The sequence below is a fragment of the Pan paniscus genome, chromosome 5 (genome assembly GCF_029289425.2).
Source record: "Pan paniscus chromosome 5, NHGRI_mPanPan1-v2.0_pri, whole genome shotgun sequence".
NCBI classification, from domain to species: domain Eukaryota; kingdom Metazoa; phylum Chordata; class Mammalia; order Primates; family Hominidae; genus Pan; species Pan paniscus.
In genome coordinates, this window is record NC_073254.2 from 171,570,216 (window position 1) to 171,594,775 (window position 24,560).

The window sequence follows — 24,560 nt, forward strand, 5'->3', positions numbered from 1 at the left end:
CCTGATGCTCTCATGGGTACTGGATGCCTCTCCTCCTGCTCCCTATGGCTAACTTGTGACCGGGAACTCAGCTGTAAAAGTCCACTTGTAGTTTGAGAATTATCTTTCAAACCAAATGATGGGGACAAGAAAAGGGAATTCAGAAGCTGCTTCTTCCGTGACACACTTTTCTCTATCGGACACAATCTCCAGGTGCTAATCAGGGTGTTTCTACTACATTTATCATGTCCTTGTCTTTTCTGTATTTCTAATGCTTTGACTTCCGGGGTCTTGCTGAGCCGGGAGAGCCTGCCCTTCCCAGCAGAGCTTTCACATGTGAACTGATCAATCCAGAGCCCACTCCCCAGCCACCTCCTACAACTGGCTGTTACCTGCAGATTACTGCCCCTTGCCCTAAGCCCCCCAGACAGCTCGGGTCAGCCCCTACACCCCAAGAGCCACTGAAATCATTCAATAGCCAACCCTAAGTCTGCTTACTCTGCTTTGCTTATTCCTTCCTGTGGAGGCGACAATAAACCCTCTCGCCCGCTTTTCTCCCCGCTTCTTCTGCCTCCTGACTGGCCCTGGTGCTTCCCCATGGCCCTGTGTAGTGTGGTGGGTTCCTGCCACTTGGGAACAATGAATAAGAAACCATCTTTGTGATGGCAATTTCCTCCTGGGATTTGTTGGCCTCAGCTTACCTGAACAGTAATGGAATCTATATTTCACGACACAGGGTAGGAATCTGGAGCTTTGGCATCTCGGCCACGTGAGCAGGTGCCTGTCTTAAAAAGAAAAAAAAAAAAAAAATTGGCCCAGATCAGGAAGTCTGCTGTCTTGACCAAGACTTCAGCCTCATTAGGTGTTCCTCCAAGAACAAAATGGCTCTGGTTTCAAAACTGTTCCTTCGCTTTCACACGCCCTCATAAACACGTGTGCACACGCATTCCCAAGGAACCATGCATTCCTAACAATTAGACATTCATTCCTTCATTTCACAAATATTTAGTGAGTGCTTACTATATGCTAGACACTGTTCTGAGTGCTGGAGAGATAGCAGTGAATGAGACAAGACTATGTCTATGCTCGCCTAGAGATTTCATTTTCAAAGGGTAAGGATAGTGAAGAAATAACCAAATAAATATCTACGATTGCTCCACATGGTGAAAGGTGCAATACAGAAAAACAAATCAGGATGCAGGGATAGAGAGGGAAGCAAGTCACAGGTGTTGGACACTGTCTGAAGAGCGCCCCCGTGAGGTCGGGAGTTTTGAGGGCCATTGAGGAGAGAGATCATGCAAATGTGAGGAAGAGTGTTGGAGAGAGAGGGAACAGCATGAGTTGGGAGTGGGGCACCATGTTTTCAGAGCATTGAGGCTCAAAGGTATATCACTTCCACGGAGAGTCTCAACACAAATGCTGGCCCTGTCCTGAGGGGTCTCAAGTCACCCTACAGGCCTCCCCCTGGCCCTACAGAGTGAAATTGTCTGTATGGCTCGTTCCCTGAGGTCAAGGAGCCTGCTGGCTTTTATTTTCCCCTTGTAAATCTTATAAATGCTCCCAGTTAACCATTCCAATGCACAACATAGTGAGCAAAAGCCCTGCTAATCTCAATTCCCTATGATAAACACTGAGCTGTTATTCAGAATTTTCCTATGCTTATATTACATAGAAGAATATTTTTTTAAAAAGCATGGCCGTGTGTTCTCTGTATTTCCTCCAGTGCCACATGGTGACTTGACTGCAGAAGGTCTGAGTGGACATGGGCTGAAGGCAAGTCCCTTGCTTCATCGCCTACTGTAGCCTCTGTAGAGCTTCACCTTACCTGGTGTATTTAGCAGGTTTGCTGATGTGTGTTCCGTCGGGACGCTTTTGGCTTCATTATCCTTGCCTTGTGGCCACCTTTTGGATAATTTGAATTTGACCCCCAGGTCTAAAACAGAGTTTACAGGCTGCCTTTGAAAATGTGACCTTTCCAGTCCATGTAGGGATAGTGCTCTTACATTTTTCATATGATAATGCAGTCTATAGATGTGACTTGCTTAGAGAAAATGATGAAATTGTTAATTTTTATAGGACAGCTGTAATTGCTTTCTCTTCAGCTTAGAGACCTGCGCAAAGAAAATGAATTCGTGAAAGGACAAATTGTTATTCTTGAAGAGACTATAAATGTCCATGAGATGGAAGCAAAAGCTAGCAGAGAAACGATCATGAGGCTGGCTTCAGAAGTCAACAGAGAGCAGAAAAAAGCTGCCTCCTGTACTGAAGAGAAAGAGAAGCTGAACCAGGTATGATATGTGAAGTATACGTGTGCATCTGGGACCATGTTGAAGAAGCAGAAATGGAAGAGACGGATGTCAGATAAGTGCCCTAGAACTACTGATTACGATTTTTTTTTATTGATCACAATTTTAAGAGCCTGCACTCAGCAAGAGGGTTGGGGGTGACATGGGACAAAGTGACTTGAACAGGCCATTGGCTATATATGTACATTTAAAAATTTTTTAATTTAAATTTTAATTAATTAATTAATTAATTTTTGAGAAGGAGTCTCACTCTGTCACCCAGACTGGAGTGCAGTGGCGCGATCCTGACTCACTGCAACTTCCGCCTCCCTGGTTCAAGCAATTCTCCTGCCTCAGCCACCCAAGTAGCTGGGACTACAGGCACCCACCACCATGCCCAGCTAGTTTTTTTGTTTGTTTGTTTGTTTGTTTTGTTTTGGACAGAGCCTTGCTCTGTCGCCCATGCTGGAGTGCAGTGGTGCTACCTTGGCTCGCTGAAGCTCCGCCACCCTGGTTCACGCCATTCTCTCACCTCAGCCTCCCGAGTAGCTGGGACTACAGGGGCCCGCCACCACGCCCGGCTAATTTTGTTTTTTTGTATTTTTAGTAGAGATGGGGTTTCACCGTGTTAGTCAGAATGGTCTCAATCTCCTGACCTCGTGATCTGCCCGCCTCAGCCTCCCAGAGTGGTAGAATTACAGGCGTGAGCCACCACGGCCGGTCTAATTTTTGTTTAATAGAGACAGGGTTTCACCATGTTAGCCAGGCTGGTCTCGACTCCTGGCCTCAAGTGATCTGCCCACCTTGACCTCCCAAAGTGCTGGAATTACAGGTGTGAGCCACTGTGCCCGGCCACATTTTTTTTAATAATTGGAAAAAAGGAATACAAAACACTTAAAATTAAAGAATTTGTAGAGAAGATGTCTTACTTTAGTTAAATTATAGGATCTTAAAAAGTTTAAATTTAATATATTTGAACAAATAGGTAATATATTTACAAGAAACAAAATTCTAAATGTACAGGAGTATATGGTGAAACATGTTCCCCATACCCCTCTCCCCAGCCACCCAGTTCTCTTCAGAGGCAACCTCTCTGTTAACAATTTCTTTCTTTAAAAAATTTATTTGTAGAGACGGGGTCTCACTATGTTGCCCAGGCTGGTCCTAAACTCCTGGCCTCAAGTGATCCTCCCACTTGGGACTTCCAAAATGCTGGGATTACAGGCATGAGCCATTGAGCCCTGCCCCAGTGATTTCTTATATACTCTTCGGGAAATATTTTACACACATATATACATATTCTTTTAATTTCTTTTTAACACAAATGTTGACACACTCTGCACACTATATGTTTCTCTTTTTATTTATTTTTTAACACAAGTGGCAATATACTATACATTATTATCAATACAGCTATTATGAGTAATCTTATATCATTCTTCATGTGGGAGGATATATCAGTAAGACAAAATCCAAGAAGTAGACTCGCTGGGCCAAAGGACATGGACCTTGTAATTCTGACAGATATTGCCAAAGGGAAGTGACTGAATTGTAAACTTTTATTTACACAATGAATTGGCTGATCTTTTCAAATGATCTGCAACCTATTTGAGCTATTTAATACCATATGTATTTTTTAACACTGTATAATCCCTTAACTATAATTTTGTGATAAAGAAATTTATTATGGGATTAATAATAATGATCCATTTCCAAAAGCAAAAACGAGCTTATACAATCAGTTAATAAAAGTACATAGGAAAAAAGTGAATGGCAGTGGCCCAGCAGATGGAATTTAAGATCAGCTAAGGACTGATGCTGATAAAGGGAGCCTCCTTGCGGGTGAAGGGCTAGTGGTGGCCCACAGGCTGAGGAGGGGCCTGGGGAATTGGTGGGTGCAGGAGAAGGAGTTGCCTTTTCAGGAATTTCTTTTGGGCCTTTTCTGTCTAGTGACAGCCACACTGAGGTGAGATGGGAAGTTGGAAAGCACAGTCATGATGATAATTTCTATTTTCAATTAATTCCCTGCATCAAAAGGCCCTTCGCACCACTAGCTTTATTCTCCTGACACATTAACTCTGTGGAAAGTGCAAAGTTTATTATTGTTGTCAATGCCCTCATTGTCAGCTTGGGCTGCCATAATACAGTACCATAGACTGGGTGGCTTAAACAACATAAATGTATTTCTCACAAATCTGGAGGCCGGGAAATCCAAGATCAGAACCAACATGGTCAGGTTCTGGTGAGGGCCCTCATCCTGCATGTAGATGGCTGCCTTCTCCCTGTGTCCTCACATGTCACAGAGAGAGCAAGCAAGCTAAGTGCTATGATGTCTTTCCTTCTAAGGGCACTAATCCCATCGTGAGCCCCACCCTCAAAACTTCATCTGAACCTAATCACCTCCCAAAGGCCCCACCCACAAATACCATCACATTGGGGGTTAGGACTTCAAAGTATGAATTTTGGGGAAGACACAAATCAGTCCATAGTATTAGGTTGGTGCAAAAGTAATTGCGGTTTTTGCAATGACTTTTAATGGCATCAACCTAATAACTTACCATTATTTTTCACCAACATTGTCTTTTAAAAAATTTCAAATATATATATAGAAAGAGTGAAGGAATATGACAATGATCACCCACCCACCATCCACCCAGATGCAACAATGGTTAGCATTTTGTTTTATTTGCTTTATTATTTTACATAAACAATATATATTTGTTATTGTTTATTTATTGTTACATAAACATAGATATATTTGCAGAATCACTTGAAAATAAGTTGCAGACTTCATAAGTATTGCCTCTAACTATGTCAGCATATTTATCCTAAGAATAAGGACATTGCCCTATGTAACCACAATACCACTGCTGCATCTGAAAGTTAACTATAATGCTGGATACCATCTGTGGTGGTTTTCAAGCACACACATTTTTTTATATGCTTCCTCTTGAGCACGGTCTGGACTTAGTGATTCCCTTCTAGTGAATAGAATATGTCAGAAATGATGGATATCACTTTTGATATTAGGTTATAAAAAGGCTGTGGCTTCTGTCTTAAATACACTCTATTGATCTCTCTGGAGTCACTTGCTCTTGAGGGAAGCCAGGGGCCGTGGTGTGAGGTAGGTCTAGGGAGAGGGAAGTCAGCTACCATGTGGTGAAGACAGCCACCTCTTGGGAGGCCCATGTGGTAAGGACCTGAGGCCTGTCAGCTACCATGTGAGTGAGCCCAGCAGGGAATCGTCCCCTGGTCAATCCTGGGGAGGACTGCAGCCCTGCTCAACAGGTTGGCCCTAACCTTAGGAGAGCCCCTGAGCCAGAACCACCACCAGCAAAGTCGTGCCGAGATTCCTGACCCATAGAAACTGTGAGATAATCAGTGTTTGTTGTTTTAAGCCACCAAGTTTGGCTTAGCTAATAATAATCTAGTATCATTCCACATTCAAATTTCACCACTTGCTACAAGAATGTCTTTTACAGCAGTTTTCTTCCCCAAATTTGGAACCTACCTAGGTTAATTCACTGCATTTGTTGATTAGTGTCAGTTTTTTTTTTTTGGTGGTTGTTGTTTTAAATAGCATTGACATGTTGGAGAGTCCAAAGCAGTGGCCTGATTTTTTCTTCGCTGTGTGGTTTAACTTGTTTCTCTATATCCTGTAAACTTAAAAGTTGGATCTAGAGGCTGGATTGGATTCAGGTTAAGGCTTTTGGCAAGAATATTACATATTATATTTCATATTGCATTCTATTAGAAGGCAAATAATGTTAGAGTGTTCCACTGCTGGTGACGATAAGTTTGACTACGAATCTCTTTGGTGTAAGGGTACATTTTTTCTCTTCTGCAGTTAAGTTTCTATGGGGTGATCATTATCAGGTTATTCCTGTTCCCTCTGACTTTACCTAGTGATGTTAGCATACACCGATTCTTGTCTGGATTAACTATTACATCATGGGTAGCAAAGTGGTGATATTCTATTTTGTCATTCCTCCCATCTATTAGGCAGTAGTCTTCTCTAAAGAAAAGCTTTCTTTATTTTCTTTCCTTTTGTTTTCAATTCTATGGACACATGGGTTTTTATTTATTTACTGTGTTATAATCAATTATTCTCTTTCAGTGCTCCAAATTCTCCAAATTTGTCTGGCAGAAGCTCCTTCAGGATGTACCCTGTGACCTTGTAGCATGAATCCTTTAGTCTCTCAAGTCTTCCTTGATCTCTGGCTGAAGAAGTCATCACAGGCTCTCTTGCAATATTCAGGCCACTGAACTAAAACCAGCCAAATCAGCCAATTCTTTTTTTTTTTTTTTTTTTGAGACAGAGTCTTTCTGTCTCCAGGCTGGAGTCCAGTGGCATGATCCCAGCTCACTGCAACCTCTGCCTCCCAGGTTCAAGTGATTCTCCTGCCTCAGCCTCCCTAGTAGCTGGGATTACAGGCATGTGCCACTATGCTTGGCTAATTTTTTGTATTTTTAGTAGAGAGAGGTTTCACCATGTTGGCCAGGCTGGTCTCGAACTCCTGACTTCAAGTAATCCACCCACATCGGCCTCCCAAAGTGCTGGGATTACAGGCATGAGCCACTGCGCCTGGCCTACCAGCCAATTCTTTAAAGAGCTTTGGTTCCTAATACTGGTGAATGGTGCTTAGAAACCAAAATTGATGATTTATAAATGCTCATTTATTGAATACTTACCATTAGCACAGTCATTGTGCTAATGATCAGAGAGGTTATTCACTTTGCTCAAGTTCACACAGCTATTAAATGGCAAAGCTAGGATTTGAACCCATATCATTACATTATTGTACCTTCAGCAATAATCCTCTTTCCATATATATTCACAGTTACATCCTACATACAAGTCTGATGCCAGAAACTATTTATTAGTCAGTGGAACAAAAACAATAAATAGCCATACAAATGTCCTCAGTGAGTAATTTTAATTCAATTATAACTAGTAGTTATTAAATTATCAAGATTTGAATATTAGGGGGGAGAGGAGGGGTTAAAAAAGACTTGACTATTAGGAAGAATTTTATATTTATTTATAAAAATGCATCTCTAGAGATAAGTAGTAGGAAACGAGTAAGGAAATGTGTTGTAATAGCACATTCAAAAACCAGAACTTATTCCTCTTCTTATATAAGTGTCTTCACTTGTAATGACTGATGCAATGTTGTTCAGACTTTGGAAACACATTCACTTTGGGATGAAGTTCCTGCCAAAATCATAAAAATTGTAAAAAAAAAAATTATATGGGCAATAAAAAAACTTGAGGTCTTTAATAAAGTACTTTATTCATAGGATTGTGCCTCCCAAAGATTTACTACTTAAAAATACCATCAGGTGGTTTTACTGACACATTAACAGCCTCAGGAAGAGTCTTCATAATGCTTTCTAAAGCTCTGTTTTTGAGGTAGGAAACTTACTTTATTAGTGAAGTCCAGAAGGACTGCAGAAGTAGAAGTAGCCACAGGACTAGGGTGTGGTTTCTACATAACTCAGCTTTTCTGATCTGCTTGAAGACTCTACTTCAGTTCCTTCAAGAAAATTTCGCAAATAAAAATCCAAGTGATTTGTCATATATATGATAAATATATTACTTAAAAATATTTTAGTAGTTCATATTGAAGTATGTCTTAAAAACTACCAAAAGTTGGTACTTGGTACTTTTTCCCTTGGTTTTCTTGAAATAACCTACTGAGGAATAACCTATTTGAGGAAAGTAGTCATTTTGCCTGGGCAAGCCACACACCCATTTCCTATGAATTACAGAAGTTAAAATCAATGAGATCAGAAACTAAACTTCCATGTTGCATTTAATTCTACTAGCAAGAATTAAAGCTAGGAAATAAAGTGGTGTTAGAGTCAGGCAGGCCTGGATTTGCAATGATGTCAGTTCTGCCTTTTTTGTTAGCTTACAGTGGAGTATGTAAGAGAGATACTGCACAGGCCAGGTGCAGTGGCTCAAGCTTGTAATCCTAGCACTTTGGGAGGCCAAGGCAAGCGGATAACTTGAGGTCAGGAGTTTGAGACCAGCCTGACCAACACGGCAAAACCCCATCTCTACTAAAAATACAAAAATTAGCCAAGCGTGTGGTGGGCACCTGTAATCCCAGCTACTCAGGAGGCTGAGGTAGAAGAATCGCTTGAACCTGGGAGGCAGAGGTTGCAGTGAGCTGAGATGGCACCACTGCACTCCAGTCTGGGCGACAAAGCTGGACTCTGTCTCAAAAAAAAGAGAGAGCAAGACAGAGAGACACTGCGCAGAGCGGTTAAGAAGCTAGGCTCTTTAATTAGGCTGCTTGGGTTTTTATCCTGGCTCCAGAATCATTCGGCTATGTGATTGCAGGCACGTAGCTTGATCTTTTTGGACCTCAGTTTTTTTTTTTTTTTTTTTTTTTTTTTTTGTGAGACAGAGTCTCGCTCTATTGCCCAGGCTGGAGTGCAGTGGTGTGACCTCGGCTCACTGTAACCTCTGCCTCCTGGGTTCAAACGATTTTCCTGCCTCAGCCTCCCGAGTAGCTGGGACTACAGGCACCTACTACCACGCCCAGCTAATTTTTGTATTGTTAGTAGAGGTGGGGTTTCAATTCACTATGTTGGCCAGGCTGGTCTCGAACTCCTGACCTCGTGATCCGCCTGCCTCGGCCTCCCAAAGTGCTGGGATTACAGATGTGAGCCACCGTGCCCAGCCTGGACCTCAGTTTTTAAAATCTGTAAAATGGGAAAATAAGGCTCTCTTACTATTACGTTAGAATTAAATGATAAAATATACATAAAATACTTAGGACGTGTCTGGCACACAATTGGTGTTCAGTGTTTTCATTTCCTTTTCCTAGTTATTTACTTTTACCTAGGGATAAAATAAACATGAGATTAATTTATAGTCATATGGAAATAGTTCCTGGAAGTAAGAAATGACTAGATGAGATAGACTACTGAAGAAATTACAGACCTCTTTACAATTCTAGAATCATAAAGTTGGAAGTGACCTTCAGGCCATTTAGAATCTAGATCATCTAACTCTCTATGTGAAATAAGAATCATGTTTTAAAACAATTTCCCTGACTAGCTAATGTTCAACCTTTCCTTTAACTCTTCTAGAAACGGGGAACTCACTACTATATAAGGAGGTCCGTCTCATCTATGTGAACTGTTTAACAGTTCCGTATTGTAGCAAGTCAGGATTAGAGTCTCTATAATTCAACTCCTCATCCTGTTACTCACTTGTGAAATTTCACTGAATAAATGAAAATCCGTTTTCTTATGGCCACCCTTCAAATGGTTAAGGACATTTATTATGGATTTCTAAGTCTCTTCTTCTGGCTAAACAGCCTTAGATCTTTCAAACTTTTCTTACTTGAACCCTCCTTCTTATTGCCTGTGAGGCTGGGGGAGTTCTAGTCTGTGGGTGAGGAATTAAAATGAAAACAAACACCAAATAATATCTGCCCATATTATACAAAATTAAAGCTGGATTGGGGATGGTGGCGTATGCCTGTAATCTCAACACTTTGGGAGGCTGAGGCTGGCAGATCACTTGAGGCAAGGAGTTCAAGGCCAACCTGGGCAATATAGTGAGATCCCCATCTCTATAATAAAAAGAAAAGCTGTTTATAAGTCTCCTACAAAATGACTTATTCTCTTTTTTAGTTCTTTTGAAAATTACCATTAAGACTTTAAAGTGGCCAGCCATGGTGGCTCACGCCTGTAATCCCAGCATTTTGGGAGGCTGAGGCAGGCAGATCACTTGAGGGCAGAAGTTCAAGAACAGCCTGGTCAACATGGTGAAACCCCATCTCTACCAAAAGCACAAAAATTAGCTGGGCATGGTAGTGCATGCCTGTAATCCCAGCTATTGGGAGGCTGAGGCATGACAGTCACTTGAACCTGGGAGGTGGAGTTTGCAGTGAGCTGAGATTGAGCCACTGCACTCTAGCCTGGGCGACAAAGCGAGACCCTGTCTCAAAATAAATTCAAACAAACAAACAAAAAACTGAAACTTTAAAGTAATACAATTTTATTCCTGATTCATCAATTTGAGGCAGTATTTGGCAAAGACTTTCTGCTATGAAATATGAAGAATTTCATGCCTCCTACTGTTTTTATTTATTATTGCTACACGATACTTGTATGTATTTAACGGGTACATGTGCTATTTTATTACACGCATAGAATGTGTAAGGATGAAGTCAAGGTATTTAAGGTCTTCATCACCTCAACTATTTATCATTTCTGTGTATTGGGAACATTTCAAGCCCTCTCTTCTAACTATGTCAAAATATACAATACATTGTTAACTATAGTCACCCTACTCTGCTGACAAACATTAAAGCTTATTTCTTCTATCTAACTGTATGCTTGTATCCATTAACCAATCTCTCTTCATCCCTCCCCCCACCCACTTACCCTTCCCAGCCTCTGGAATCTATTTTTCTACTCTCTAACTATATGAGTCAACTCTTTTAGTTCCTGCATATGAGTGAGAACATGTGATATTTGTCTTTCTAGGCCTGACTTATTTCACTCAACATAATGACCTCTCATTCCATCCATGTTCCTGCAAATTACATGATTTCATTTTTTAATGGTTTAATAGTATTCCATTGTGTATATATACCACATTAAAAAAATCTATTCAGTCCTGGCACAGAGGCTCACACCTGTAATCCCAGCACTTTGGGAGGCCAAGGCGGGTGGATCACGACGTCAGGAGATCGAGACCATCCTGGCTAACACGGTGGAACCCCGTCTCTACTAAAAAATACAAAAAATTAGCCGGGCGTGGTGGTGCACGCCTGTAGTCCCAGCTACTCAGGAGGCTGAGGCAGGAGAATGGCGTGAACTCAGGAGGCGGAGGTTGCAGTGAGCAGAGATCACGCCACTGCACTGCAGCTTGGGTGACAGAGCGAGATTCTGTCTCAAAAAAAATAAAAATAAAAAATCCATTCATCCGTTGGTGGACACTTCAGTTGATTCCGTATATTTGCTATTGTGACTAGTGCTGCAGTAAACATGAGTGTGCAGGAATCTCTTTGTTATGCTCATGTCCTTTCCTTTGGATAAATACTCAGTAGTGGGATTGCTGGATGTGTGGTATTTACATTTTTAGTTTTTTAAAGAAATCTCCATACTGTGTTCCATAGTGGCCATACTAATTTACATTCCCACCAACAGTGTTAACAAAAGTTACCTCTTCTCTGTATCCTTGCCAGCATCTGTTATGTTTGTTTATTTGTTTTTGTCTTTTTAATAATAGCCATTCTAACTGGGGTTAGATGATACCTCATTGTGGTTTTGATCTGCATTTCCCTGATGATTAGTGATGCTGAGCATTTTAAAAACATACCTTTTGGGACAAATCCCAGCACTTTGGGAGGCCAAGGTGGGTGGATCAGTTGAGGTCAGGAGTTTGAGACCAGCCTGGCCAACATGGCCAAACTCCATCTCTGCCGAAAACACAAAAAATCAGCTGGATGTGGTGATATACACTTGTAATCCCAGCTACTTGGGAGGCTGAGGCAGGAGAATCGCTTGAGCTTGGGAGGTGGAGGTTGCACTGAGCCGAGATTGCTCCACTGCACTCCAACCTGGTGACAGAGCGAGACTCTATCTTAAATAAATAAATAAATAAATAAACCTTTGGCCATTTGTATGTCTTTCGTGAACTTCTATTCATGTCCTATTCATGTCTATTCATGTTCTATTCATGTCTATTCATGTCCTTGCCCACTTTTTATTGAGATTAGTGGTTTTTTTTTTTTTTTAATGTTGAGTTGCTTGAGTTCCTGTATGTATTCTGGATATTAGTCCCTTGTTGGATAAATAGTTTGCAAATATTTTCTCCCATTCAGCAGGTTGTTTCTTCACTCTGTTGATTGTTCCTTGTGCTGTGTAGAGGCTTTTTAGTTTAATATAGTCCCATTTGCCTACTTTTGTTTTTGTTGCCTGTGCTGTTGAGATCTTAGCCATAAAATATTTTCCTAGCCAATGTCTTGAAGTGTTTCCTCTACATTTTATTCTAGTAGTTTTATAGTTTTAGATTTAAGTCATTAATCCATCTTGAATTGATTTTTGTGTATGATGAGAAAGATAGTGACCTAGTTTCATTCTTCTGCATATGGATGTCTAGTTTTCCCAACACCATTTATTGAAGAGGCTCTCTTTTACCGCAATGTATATGCTTGGCACCATTGTTGAAAATCAGTTGGCTATAATTACGTGGATTTATTTCTGGTTTCTTTATTCTGTTCCATTTAGTCTGTGTGTCTATTTCATACCAATACCCTGCTGTTTTGTTTATTATAGCCTTGAAATATATTTTGAAGTCAGTTAGTATGATGCCTTCAGCTTTGTTCTTTTTGCTCAGGATTGCTTTGGCTACTTAAGGTCTTTTGTGGATCAATAGAAATTTTATGATTTTTTTCTATTTCTATGAAAAATAATATTAATGTTTCGACAGGGATTACAGTTAATCTGTAGACTGCTTTGGGCAATGTGGTCATTTAACAACATTAATTTATCTTTTTTTTTTTTTTCGAGACAGAATCTTGCTCTGTCTCCCAGGCTGGAGTGCAGTGGTGTGATCTTGGCTCACTGCAACTTCCACCTCCCAGGTTCAAACGATTCTCGTGCCCAGCTTCCTGAGTAGCTGGGACAACAGGCACATGCCATCATGCCTGGCTAATTTTTGTATTTTTAGTAGAGATAGGATTTTGCCATGTTGGCCAGGCTGGTCTTGAACTCCTGGCCTCAAGTGATCCACCTGCCCTGACCTCCCGAAGTGCTGGGATTACAGGCATAAGCCACTGTGCCCAGCCAACAACATTAATTATTCTGATCCATGAGCATGAGATGTCTTTTCATTTGTTTGTGTCCTCTTTAATTTCTTTCATCAGTGTTTTGTAGTTTTCCTTGTAGAAGTCTTTCCCTTCCTTGGTTAAATTTATAAATTATTTTATGTTTTTGTTGGTATTGCAAATGGGATTACCTGCTTGATTTCTTTTTCAGGTAGTTCATTGTTAGTGTATAGAAACACTACTGATTTTTGTATGTTTACTTTGTATTCTGCTACTTTACTGAATTTATTTATAAGCTTTAAGAGTTTTTTTTGGTGTCTTTTGGCTTTCCTAAATATAAGATCATGTTGTCTGCAAAGAGGGACAATTTAACTTTCTCTTTTCCAATTCGGAGGTCATTTATTTCTTTCTCTTGTCTGATTTCTCTGGCTAGGATTTTCGGATACATAGAAATGTTCATAGTCATCTCTGAGGATCTTTTGTATTTCTGTGGTATCAGTTGTAATGTCACCTTTGTCATTTCTGATTGTGCTTCTTTGGTTCTTCTTTTTTTCTTGGTTAACTTGGCTAGTGGTCTGTCAATTTGGTTTATCCTTTCAAAAAAGAAACTTTTTATGTTGCTCATCCTTTTATTTTTTTTGGCTCTGAATTTTATTTAGTTCTGTTCTGATCTTAGTTATTTCTTCTGTTGGCTTTGGGTTGAGTTTGTTCTTGTTTTTGTAGTTCCATTAGGTGTGATGTTAGGTTGTTAATTTGAGATCTTTCTATGTTTTTGATGTATGCATTTAGCACTATATACTTTCCTCTTAACACTACTTTTGCTGTATCCCAGAGGTTTTGATATGTTGTATCTTTATTTTAATTCCATTCAATGAATTTTTAAATCCTGCTTTAATCTCATTGTTTACTCAAAAGTCATTAAGAAGCAGGTTGTTTAGTTTCCATGTGCTTGTATGGTTTTGGGAGTTTTTCTTGGTGTTGATTTCTAATTTTATTCCACTGTGGGCAGAGAAGATGCTTGATATGATTTAGTTTCTTTTTAAATTTATTGAGACTTGCTTTATGACTGAGGCGTGTGTTCAATTTTAGAGAATGTTCTATTTGCAGATGAGAAAAATGTACATTCTGTGGTTGTGGGGTGCAGTATTCTATAGATGTCTGTGAGGTCCATTTTGTTGAAAGTCCGGTTTAAGTCCAGACCTTCTTTGTTAGTTTTCTGACTTAATGATCTGCCTATTGCTGTCAATGTGGTGTCAAAGTTTCCCATGATTATTGTATGGCTATCTCTTTTCTTACATCTATTAATAGTAGTATTTTATAAATCTGGGTGCTCTGAATCTGTGTGCATATATATTTAGGATAGTTAAATCTTGTTGAATTGAGCCCTTTATCATCATGTAGTTCTTTTCTTTTTCTTCTTACTGTTGTAGGTTTAAATTTTGTTTTATCTGATACAAGAATAGCAACTTTTGCTCTTTTCTGTTTTCCATTTGTGTGATGGATATTTCTCCATCCCTTTACTTTAAGCCTGTGTGTGTTATTACATGCAAGATGGGTCTCTAGAGGAAAGACAATGTAGGGTCTTGCTTTTTAATCCAATTTACCACTCTACTTCTTTTAAGTGGAGCATTTAGGCCATTTATGGTCAAAGTTACTGTTGATGTGTGAGGTTTTGTTTCTGTCATAGTGTTGTTAACTAGTTGCTTTGTAGTCTTTTTTTAAAGTAAAAATTATTTTAATTTTTATCTAGTAAATTTTTTTAAAAAATTGTGTGGGTACATAGTGGGTGTGTATATTTATAGGGTACATGAGATATTTTGATACAGCAATGCAATGTGTAATAATCATATAATGAAGAATGGGGATATCCATCCCCTCAAGCATTTTTCCTTTGTGTTACAAACAATCCAATTATACTCTTTTAGTTATTTAAAAATGTACAGTTAAATCATTATTGACTATAATGCTTTGTAGTCTTAATTGTGTAATTGCTTCATAGGGTCTGTGAACTTTGTACTTATGTGTGCTTTTATAGTCTCAAGTATTATTCTTTCATTTCCATATTTAGAACTCCTTTGAGCATTTCTTGTAGGTCTGGTCTGGTGGTGATAAATTCTCTTAGTGTTTGCTTGTATGGGAAAGACTATATTTCTCCATTCATGAAGCTTAGTTTGGTATGAAATTTTTGGCTGGCAATTTTTTTCTTTTTAGGAGGCTAAAAGTAGGACCTCAATCTCTTCTGGCTTGTAACGTTTCTACTGAGAAGTCTACTATTAATTTAATGGGTTTTCTTCTCTAGGTAATTTGGCCCTTTTTTCTAGGGGCCTTTAAGATTTTTTCTTTCTAATTGACCTTGGATAGTCTGATGACTGTATGCCTTGGGAATGGTCTTCTTGTATCCTATCTCATAGGAGTTCTCTAAATTTCTTGAATCTGGATGTCAACCTCTCTAGCAAGATTGGGGAAAAATTTCTGAATTTTTCCCTCAAATCTGTTTTCCAAATTGTATACTACGTTTTCATCTTCTCTTTCAGGAATGCCAATAAGTTGAAGATTTGTGAAGATTTGGTCAAAGCCATATTTCTCAAAAACTCTGTTCATTTTTAAAATTATTTAAAAAATTTTATTTTTGTCTGACTCGGTTAATTAGAAAGACTGGTTGTCAAGACCTAAAATTCTTTCTTCTGCTTAGTGTAATCTATTATTAAAGCTCTAACATTATTTTGAAATTAGTGATTTTTTTCAATTTGAGCAATTCTATTTGTCTTTTTTCTTAATATGGGCATCTAATCTTTCATATCCTGAATCATTTTTCTGGTTTTTTATGTAATGGATTTCAAATTTCTCTTAGATGTTATTGAGTTTCCTTGCAATACATATTTTGAATTCTTTATCTGTCATTTCAGATATTTTGTTCCGATTAAGATCCATTGTGAGAGAGCTAGTGCAATGCTTTGGAGGTGTCAGAACACTCTGGCTTTTTGTACTGCTGGAGTTCTTGCACTGAGTCCTTCTCAGGGAGATGTTGCTTCTTATTTTTGAATTTGCTATTGTTTGAATGGGACTTCTTTTTTAAATTCTTTTTTTCTCTTAGGGGTATGGCTGTGATATATATTATGTGTGATCATTTGGCTTCATTTCAGGTGATTTCAGGGGGCCAAAGTGCTGTATATGTTCCTTGGTTGTGGATAGCTTCTGTGTGGTGGCTTTCGCAGATCATGCTTGTTGAAGCTGTATTTTGGCTGTAAGAACTAATTAGAAAGACTGGTTGTCAAGATCTAAAATTCTTTCTCCTGTTTAGATATTCTATCTTCTGTAGGGCTGGGGGTGCAGAGTCCTGGGGCGCTTATTTTGTGGACTAGCACTAAGCTCTTCTGGTAGCAGATTTTGTATTTGGTAGTGCAGTTGAAACTGCAGTCCAGTAAATGGTGCTTAAGAGTAAGAGCTGGCAGGTAGGCTGCTGTCCAGTGAAAGCAGGTGCCTTGATGCGTTTTCGGGGAGGAGTGGGTGGGAAGAGATGGTGTTCGGGTGTAGGTGTGCTGAGGCCTTAGGGGAGGGGTTGGGGAGTGTCCTTGCTTTTCGCCCTGAGCCAGCGGAAGTGTGATTTGCTTCCCTATCAAACCCCTGTTGCAGGGCTCATGACTTTCATTTCATAAAGACTTGGTCCTTTGGTTTTTGGCCACAGTGTGGCTGCAGGCCACCAGTATGCCCCTCTGACGACTACCACCAAAATGGGCTGAGGGGAGAGTCTCTTCCCCCAGACCAGAGCAGGTACCTCCATGGTTTGTCTGTCCTCCTTTTCCAGGATGGTGCCATTCTGTGTAGGGAAGGGGAGGTGGTCCCTTCCCTTTGTAAAAGCCTGAGCAGCATGGGGCTCACTTTCAGCATGGTAGAGCCACTGTGAAGAGCACAAAAAAATGCTATGTCCAAGTATGTGCTCACTGGCCCCTGGTGGGACGAACCACTCTTGTGTCCATAACTGCATAAGTGGGGTGGAGATGACCCCTCTCTACATATCTTCCCTGGCTATGGGACTGCCTCCTTTAGTACTTGGCACCTTACCTGTGTTTCCTTTGTCCCAACAGGGACTTGGTGGGCTGTGCTCCCCTCTCCCTTAGAGGTGTCCCATGTTGAGAGTTAAATCTCCAGGGATGCAGCAGCTCCTTGGGGCCTACCAGTCCCCTGCACCTGCCAAAGTCAGAATGGGTTCTGGGGTATGTTTGCAAGAGATCTAGTGGTACAGTGACTCAAGGTTGGAGAGTCCCTGGGTAGGGCTGTTTCCCACTATGGGTGCATGACCAGTGTGGTGCCCACAGTCTCAGCTCAGGTGTGAGGGAAGTGTGGGCACGTCTGTGTGAGCTGGCCACCAAGTTCTCTGTCCCTGAGAAGTTCTCAGATGCCCCCAATAGTGTTGCCCTGGATCACAAGGGCAGAGGGGCTCACCAGCAGTTTAACAGTCAGGGGATAGTCAGAGAGGTGAGTGGAGCAGAGAAGCTCTCCCACCTACTCTTTCTGTGGGGCTCTGAGCTTCTCAGGGGTCAATCTCTGCCAGCCTCTTGTTGCTTTCTTTTTCTGCAGCTCAGCTTCTTTTTGTGGGCACTCTGACAGGTCCTGGCTCACTTCTTTCAGTTTTCCATTCACATTTTGTCCATTCACTAGTAACTTTGATCTTCTTTCTGAGGAGAACTGGCTTTCAATGTCCCTAGTCTGCCATCTTGAAGAGTCCTATTGCGCTCCTTTGGAGGCATCATATTTCCTTGCTTTTTCACGTTTCTTGTGTCTTTATGTTGGTATCTGTGCATCTGGTGTGACAGTCACTTCTTCCAATATTTTGGATTTGCTTTTGTAGGGGAGGATGTTTTCCTGGAGATGCATCTGTGATGTTGGTTGGGTAGGGCACTTTGGCTCTGATTGTGGGTGTGTGCAGCAGTGTAGTTTCCTAATTTGTTCAGCTGTAAATAGTGTCATTGGTGTCCATTATTTCCTCAAGAGCTTAGGGTGTGGTTGTTGGTGGAGTTGTGGGAAGTTTTGCTGGGGACAGGGATACCAGGTGGGCCAGTCCTCAGGCCCCGATGGGAACAGCAGTGGGCCAAGAGTGCCTGTTCTTAGGCCGCAGGGTGGCATTTGCTGGCACTGGTCTTAGCAGGTCTAGGTGGGTCTATACTGGCAATGGCAGCAGCAGGTGGGTCTTTCAGTCCCTGGGCAGCAGTGTGCCATGGGCTATCATAGTAGCAGTTGTGGGACAATGCTTTGGCTCTCAAGCTGTCTGTGCTGGTGTTGGCAGTGGCTGTGATGGCTGGGCAGGCCAGGCCCTGCGCCTGCAGGTTGTGTGTGCAGGTGGGCGCCATCTGTGGTGGTAGCAACAGGGTGAGTGAGTCCATCTTCAGGTCCCTGGTGGAAGTGCTCAGGTGCTAATGATGGTGGATGTGGCAGAGTAATCCCCAAGTCCCCGGATGGTGTTTTCATGCACTGGGGTGGGGGTAGGGGGCAGAGCAAAGCCAGGTGAGCCTGTCCTCAGACCCCCTGGTGGTGCCTATCAGCACTGGCTGTGATGTGCAAGGGTGGGATGATCCCTGGACTCCTGGAGGAGTGCTTTGATAGGGGAGGTTGTAGCTGCAGTGGGGCCCTGCTGCTGGAGAAGGTGGGGTTGCTTTTAGTGGCTGCAGCTGTAGGCAGGCAGCTGGGGAGCACGTGCTTTGGCCCCAGTTGGCACCTATGCGTTGGGGGTCCTGTCCTTGGGACACTTGTATATGCGCGATGGTGGCCTGCTGTTAGTGGGGTGGGGTTGCTGCAGTGGCTTGGCTTTGGCCCTGGCAGCAGCAGCCAGCTGAAGCAGCAGCTGCAGGTGGGGTGTGGCAGTGGGGCTCCTGGGATGTGGAGATGCAGGGGCTGTTGGGCCCCAAGGCAGGGTGATATCTGGTGGAGGCTGGCTCTCAAAATGGCATCTTGCTGTAGCTGCCTAGGACTCAGGGGGGTGTTTGGGATTCAGCCTGAGCTCCCTGTCTGGAGCAATGCCATTGTGCGGTCTGCAGACAGCTCCCTATGTTGGTCTCTGGGCCTGTGAGGGGCTCTTTGGTGGCTGGGACTGGAGGAATCCATGATGGGAGTGTGGATGCTGCAGGTCTGTCACTCCCCTTTCCCTGCACTGGCGAGCTTCTCTGTGCTCCCAGCCAGTCCTGGCCAACCAAGCAGGCTGCTTCTCTTTCCTCCCCTTCCTTGCCCTAGGTGTTTCCTGTTGGTTCTCTGTTGAATTCCAATGTTCTTCCTTTGCTGATCTATTCAAACTGTGATTATCTACTCACTGTTTTATTCTTCTTTGTGGAGGGGCAGCTGATAGATGCCTCTAGTCCATCATCTTGAAGTCCTGCCCCTTGAGAACTTCTAATGTCTCCTATTTTTTAGCCTCTTCTTTCTATATACTTCCCGGTTTTTACCATATTATTGTATTTACCTTGTCCAAGTTTACATTCTATTCTGTACCTGTAACTAAGTCTTTAGTAGCTTGTCTTTAGGTTCATTCTAAAAATTTAAAATCAGTTAAATCCATATGTTAAATAACATGATTATATAAATATTTTTATTATGGGTCTAATCTTAGCATGTGATGCTGAGCACATTCCATTTTGCCGTGTCCCTTTTACAATTTCCAGATGGGAACTGTCGGTGGTTGTCCAAGCACAGTCTGATCAGTTCAGGGCAGAGTGTCTGCAGGGCTGTAGTGAAGCCCAGGAACACACTGGCCTGTTGGGCAGCTAAATCTGTTGTCAACTAGTACTGATTTTGTCAATGTTGAGAGTTTCAAACTTAAGCTGAATTCTAATTTTCCAGAGTTGATGATGTCATTGGGAAAGCCCAGATTTGGGGAAGGTCTTCCTCATTTTGAAGTAAAATGTTTCTCTGAAGATTCCATTCTATTGGCTCATGGGCCTGAGCAGGAGAAACCTAATCCTCCTTCTACACAAGTCTTCCAATCATTTGAATACATCTACAGGATAAATGTTCCAGTTCTTTTAACATTTCCTCTTAGAACATGATTCCAAGACTTTTGCCATTCTCCTTCCTAAACTCTGAACGTGCATTTTTTTTTCAAACTATCTTTGGGGAAGAATACTTTTTTCCTTATTTCCAGTCCATTGCTGACAAATACTTCTATAAAATACAATAAAATGAATTAATAGAAAAAAATTATTTAAATTCTATAAAATGAATGAACAGAAAAAAATATTTAATAAGATACACCAAGCACAAGTCCAAATTTTTAAGTAGTAGAAGCCACAGACATAAAATTAAATTTCAATAATGAAAATCAGAATAAACATGGGAGAAAGAATAGAATTACCCAAATAGTACACATTCTTCTTTGTGTGTAGGAGATTAGTATAATGAATCACTAGTATCACTATTATACTCATAGCCTTCCTTTTGTTGTTCTTTAGTCATAAGTTTTATTGTGACTAAAATTCCCTGTATTAAAGTTCTACATACACACTTTGAATGAATACTGCTTATGTTAGTATTTAAAGTTTATGACAATCAGCTGCTTCTTGCTAGTTCACTTAGTTAATCTTGGTTGGATTGATGACAATGTTGCTTTCAGTGCCTGTTGTATAGGAAATTTTTTTTTTTTTTGAGACTGAGTTTCGCTCTTGTTGCCCAGGCTGGAGTGCAATGGTGCGATCTCAGCTCACTGCAACTTCTGCCTCCTGGGTTCAAGTGATTCTCCTGCCTCAGCTTCCCCAGTAGCTAGGATTACAGGCATGCGCCACCACACCCAACTAATTTGTATTTTCAGTGGAGACGGGGTTTCTCCATGTTGGTCAGGCTGATCTTGAACTCCGGACCTCAGGTGATCAGCCTGCCTCGGCCTCCCAAAGTGCTGGGATTACAGGCGTGAGTCACCGCGCCCGGCCCCTGTGAAACTGTTTTTATGTTTTGCTTTTCAGATACTTACAGTAGAAAACAAATCTAACAGAGGTTTGTTGAGAATAGATTTTAAAGCAATTTCAACAAGCTCAATATATTTGTAGGTACCTTGTATTCAAATTAAACAATTGTAATTTCAGCTTTCCTTTTTTTTCTGTTTATTTTTTCTCAAAAATATTTGATAGAGACAGGGTTTCACCATGTTGCCCAGGTTGGTCTCAAACTCCTGAGCTCAAGTAATCCACCTGCCTTGGCCTCCCAAAGTGCTGGAATTACAGGTGTGAGCCACCATGCCCGTCTGAAACAAATGTATTTTCAAAATCCATCTTCAATCCTTCATCTGTCAATAGTTCTATTAGTTTATTTTGTAAAGGTATAGTTATGTTTAAATGTGATGAAATTCTTTTGAGGAAAGAAATGGGTTCTGGATTTTATATACTTATTTAGATTATAATTGGCAAACCAGCCTTAAAATATCACATTTGTAGCCTGTTCCTTCAGTGTACAACAGATAGCAACTCTCACCACTAGCCACTTACCACACGAGTCTAACAAAGAGTGAATAGGTACATACTTCATTCAAAAATGGAGTATAGGCTGGGCGTGGTGGCTCACACCTGTAATCCCAGCACTTTGGGAGGCTGAGGCAGGCAGGCGGGTCACAAGGTCAGGAGTTCAAGACCAGCCTGACCAACACGGTGAAACCCCATCTCTACTAAAAATACAAAAATTAGCTGGGCATGGTGGCACGCACCTGTAGCCCCAGCTACTCGGTAGGCTGAGGCAGGAGAATCGCTTGAACCCGGGAGGCGGAGGTTGCAGTGAGCTGAAATCATGCCACTGCACTCCAGCCTGGGCGACAGAGTGAGACTCTGAAAAAAAAAAAAAAAAAGGGAGTCTATGGTATTTGGATGTTGCATCAGTGTCAACTTGCTATAGAAATTGCTAATCTCTTACCCTCAATTTCTGAAATGATCTTGTTGGGACTGTGAACAGCAGGTGCAGGAGTGATTGTGCAGGAGTGGTACCAGAATGTAAATTTGAATAGTGCTGTCCAAGGAGGGTTTTGTCTGTATTAAAGTTTGAATCACAGAACTGAATGCCAAACTTCAGGCTTGGTGTAAATTCGAAGGAAATAGAGCAGGACATCACCTCTCTCATTCTAAATACTTTACTTTTGGGAATGCAGCCCAAGTTTGGGAGGGGGGGAATGTGTGTGTGCATGTGCATGTGTGTATTTGTGCTCATATCACTGTTGACTCAACACTTTAAATGGACTAAAATTCCCCGGTGTTTTCATAGTTGCCACTATTCTATCACATCTTCCTTTCATTCCTGCCCTGGCTACAATTCCCTTCTCTAGAGGTGATGAGAATTGGCAGTTGCTTGTGCATGTTTCTAGAGATACTCTTTTCATAAAGGTACAAATGGTACTATACTATGTACCATTGTTATTTGTATAGATGCACGATTAGACACCTTACTTTCTTCACTAACTGTAACTTGGAGAATCATTCATATTGGTATATAAAAAACTTCCCCATTTCGTTTCAAGACTACATCATATTCTATAGTATGGATGTCTCATATTTGTTTAAGAAGTTACATATCAATGAATATTCATGTAGTATGTTGTCTTTTGCTATATTATAATTGGATAACTACATATTCCTCATTTTCTATATTTAGTAAACTATCTTATAGATATATTCTCAGGACTGGAATTTCAGGGCCAAAAGATATGTGCATATTAAGTTTTGTTATGTATTTATGCCAACAATTTATACCAAAATTATACCTGTTCACATTTCCACCAGCAATGTATGAGACTACCTGTTTGGGGGAATTTCTGAGTTTTTTTGTTAATCATAACTGCAGTAGGTAGAATTAACCAACTGATTTTTTTATTTTATAAAATTGATCTAGGATTGAAGGAATTAAGCTCAAGCCACAGGTTCTCTGTCCTGATGATAATCAGTCATTGTACTTTTGAGTGGCAATTTGATCTCATGTGTGTCTAAATCCGTAAAATAGCAACAGAACAGGAATCAATTGTGTTTTTAAAACGCAAACCTTTGGATGGTTTCATTACTTAATGCAGACTCGTGCATTTAAATGGGAAGCTAAATTGAATGCCATAATCATATTATTTATAAAAGTTTTTGTTAAAAGTAATTTTGAAAGAATCATTTTACATTTGTCGCTTCAGTCAGACTGAACCTAACGACTTATTAATTATAAAAAAAATTTTTAAGTGATCCCCATCACAGTCTATAGGGCCTGCCCTCTGTGATTTCCTCTGTGGAGGTCAGTCTTGGTTTTGCTCACAGGAAGCTTTATGTTTCTTGTCCTGTATGTCAGTGTGGTCTGACAGCAATCCCCAGGTCCTGGCCAGTGGTACTGATGTCACATTATTTTATGCCGCTTGCTTCGGCGTATCCTTGAGGTAGCCATGGAACCAGACTCCACTCTAGTGGCTTTCTCCTGATAGCTGAACAGGTAATTGCATTTGCAGTCTGAGGACATTTATTTCCAGAAGATCAGCCCTGTGCCCCTGAATCCTGCAGCACTTAATCAGAGCACTAAGGGAGCGACCATCCCCAAGGCCTTGTCACTCTGGCTCTTGAGTCCTGCATTTTATATAAGAAACAGCTTAGGGTTCACTGAGCTGAATGTGCCTGAAAAAGAGAAACCCAACTTGCTCACAGACACCATTGTATTCTATGAACACAAACTGATTTTGTGATTTTCACTAGACATAAATGTTGATGCCTAGGTTTAAAAAGAAAACATTCTTTGGATTTGTTAGAGAGGATTGTTTTGGCCCTTTTCTCGAAGTCGGTGAAACAATAGTATGATATTGGGGTAGAAAAATTCCTCATAGTTGAAATATTTTAATTGTGTTTATTGGTCTTGTGGTGTTGGCTGCCAGTTGAGTTGTCTACTCCAAATTGACAGTAACTCCATAAGTCACAAGCATCTGAGATATATTTTGTGTATTTTGAGGGTCTTCAGTGAATATATAATATTCCATATGGTTTTAGAATTCTAAAGTGATTAGGATTAATTTCCATCCCAGCATCATTGAATTTAGGACCTCAATTTTCTAACCACACATCAGACTGTGCAGTCGACCCTCTGCATCCACAAGTTCCACATCTGTGGATTCAACCAACTATGGATAAAAAAATATGGAAAAAAGCCAATACAAATAACAAAACAACAATAAAAATAATACAAATAAAAACAACACATGGTAACAGTTATTTATCTAGCATTTACAGTGTATTTGGTATTATAAGTAATCTAGAGATGATTTAAAGTATACAGAAGAATATGTGTAGCTTATACGAGAATATTATTCCATTTTATATGGGAGACTTGAGCATCCTCAGGTTTTCATATCCTCCGGGATCCTAGAACCAATTCCCCAAGGATACCAAGGAACGACCGTAGTTTCCAAGTAAAATATGCACCCAATTTATTATCACGTTTACTGATACTAGTTACTCTAATTGAGCAAGTGAGAAGATATTGTATTATGATCTGAAGAGAAATCTGTAAACTGTTAAAA

At 40.7% G+C, this 24,560-nt stretch overlaps 1 protein-coding gene across 3 annotated transcripts in view; it reads left to right on the forward strand.

Moving 5' to 3' along the window:
• CCDC170 (coiled-coil domain containing 170) overlaps positions 1-24,560 on the forward strand; it is a 128,226-nt gene that overhangs the window by 53,312 nt on the left and 50,354 nt on the right. For all 3 annotated transcript variants that reach the window (XM_008963897.4, XM_063605036.1, XM_055114229.2), the window contains one exon: positions 2,082-2,267. In XM_008963897.4, the coding sequence (XP_008962145.2) occupies positions 2,082-2,267 (186 nt within the window). The remainder of the gene's footprint in view (positions 1-2,081; positions 2,268-24,560) is intronic.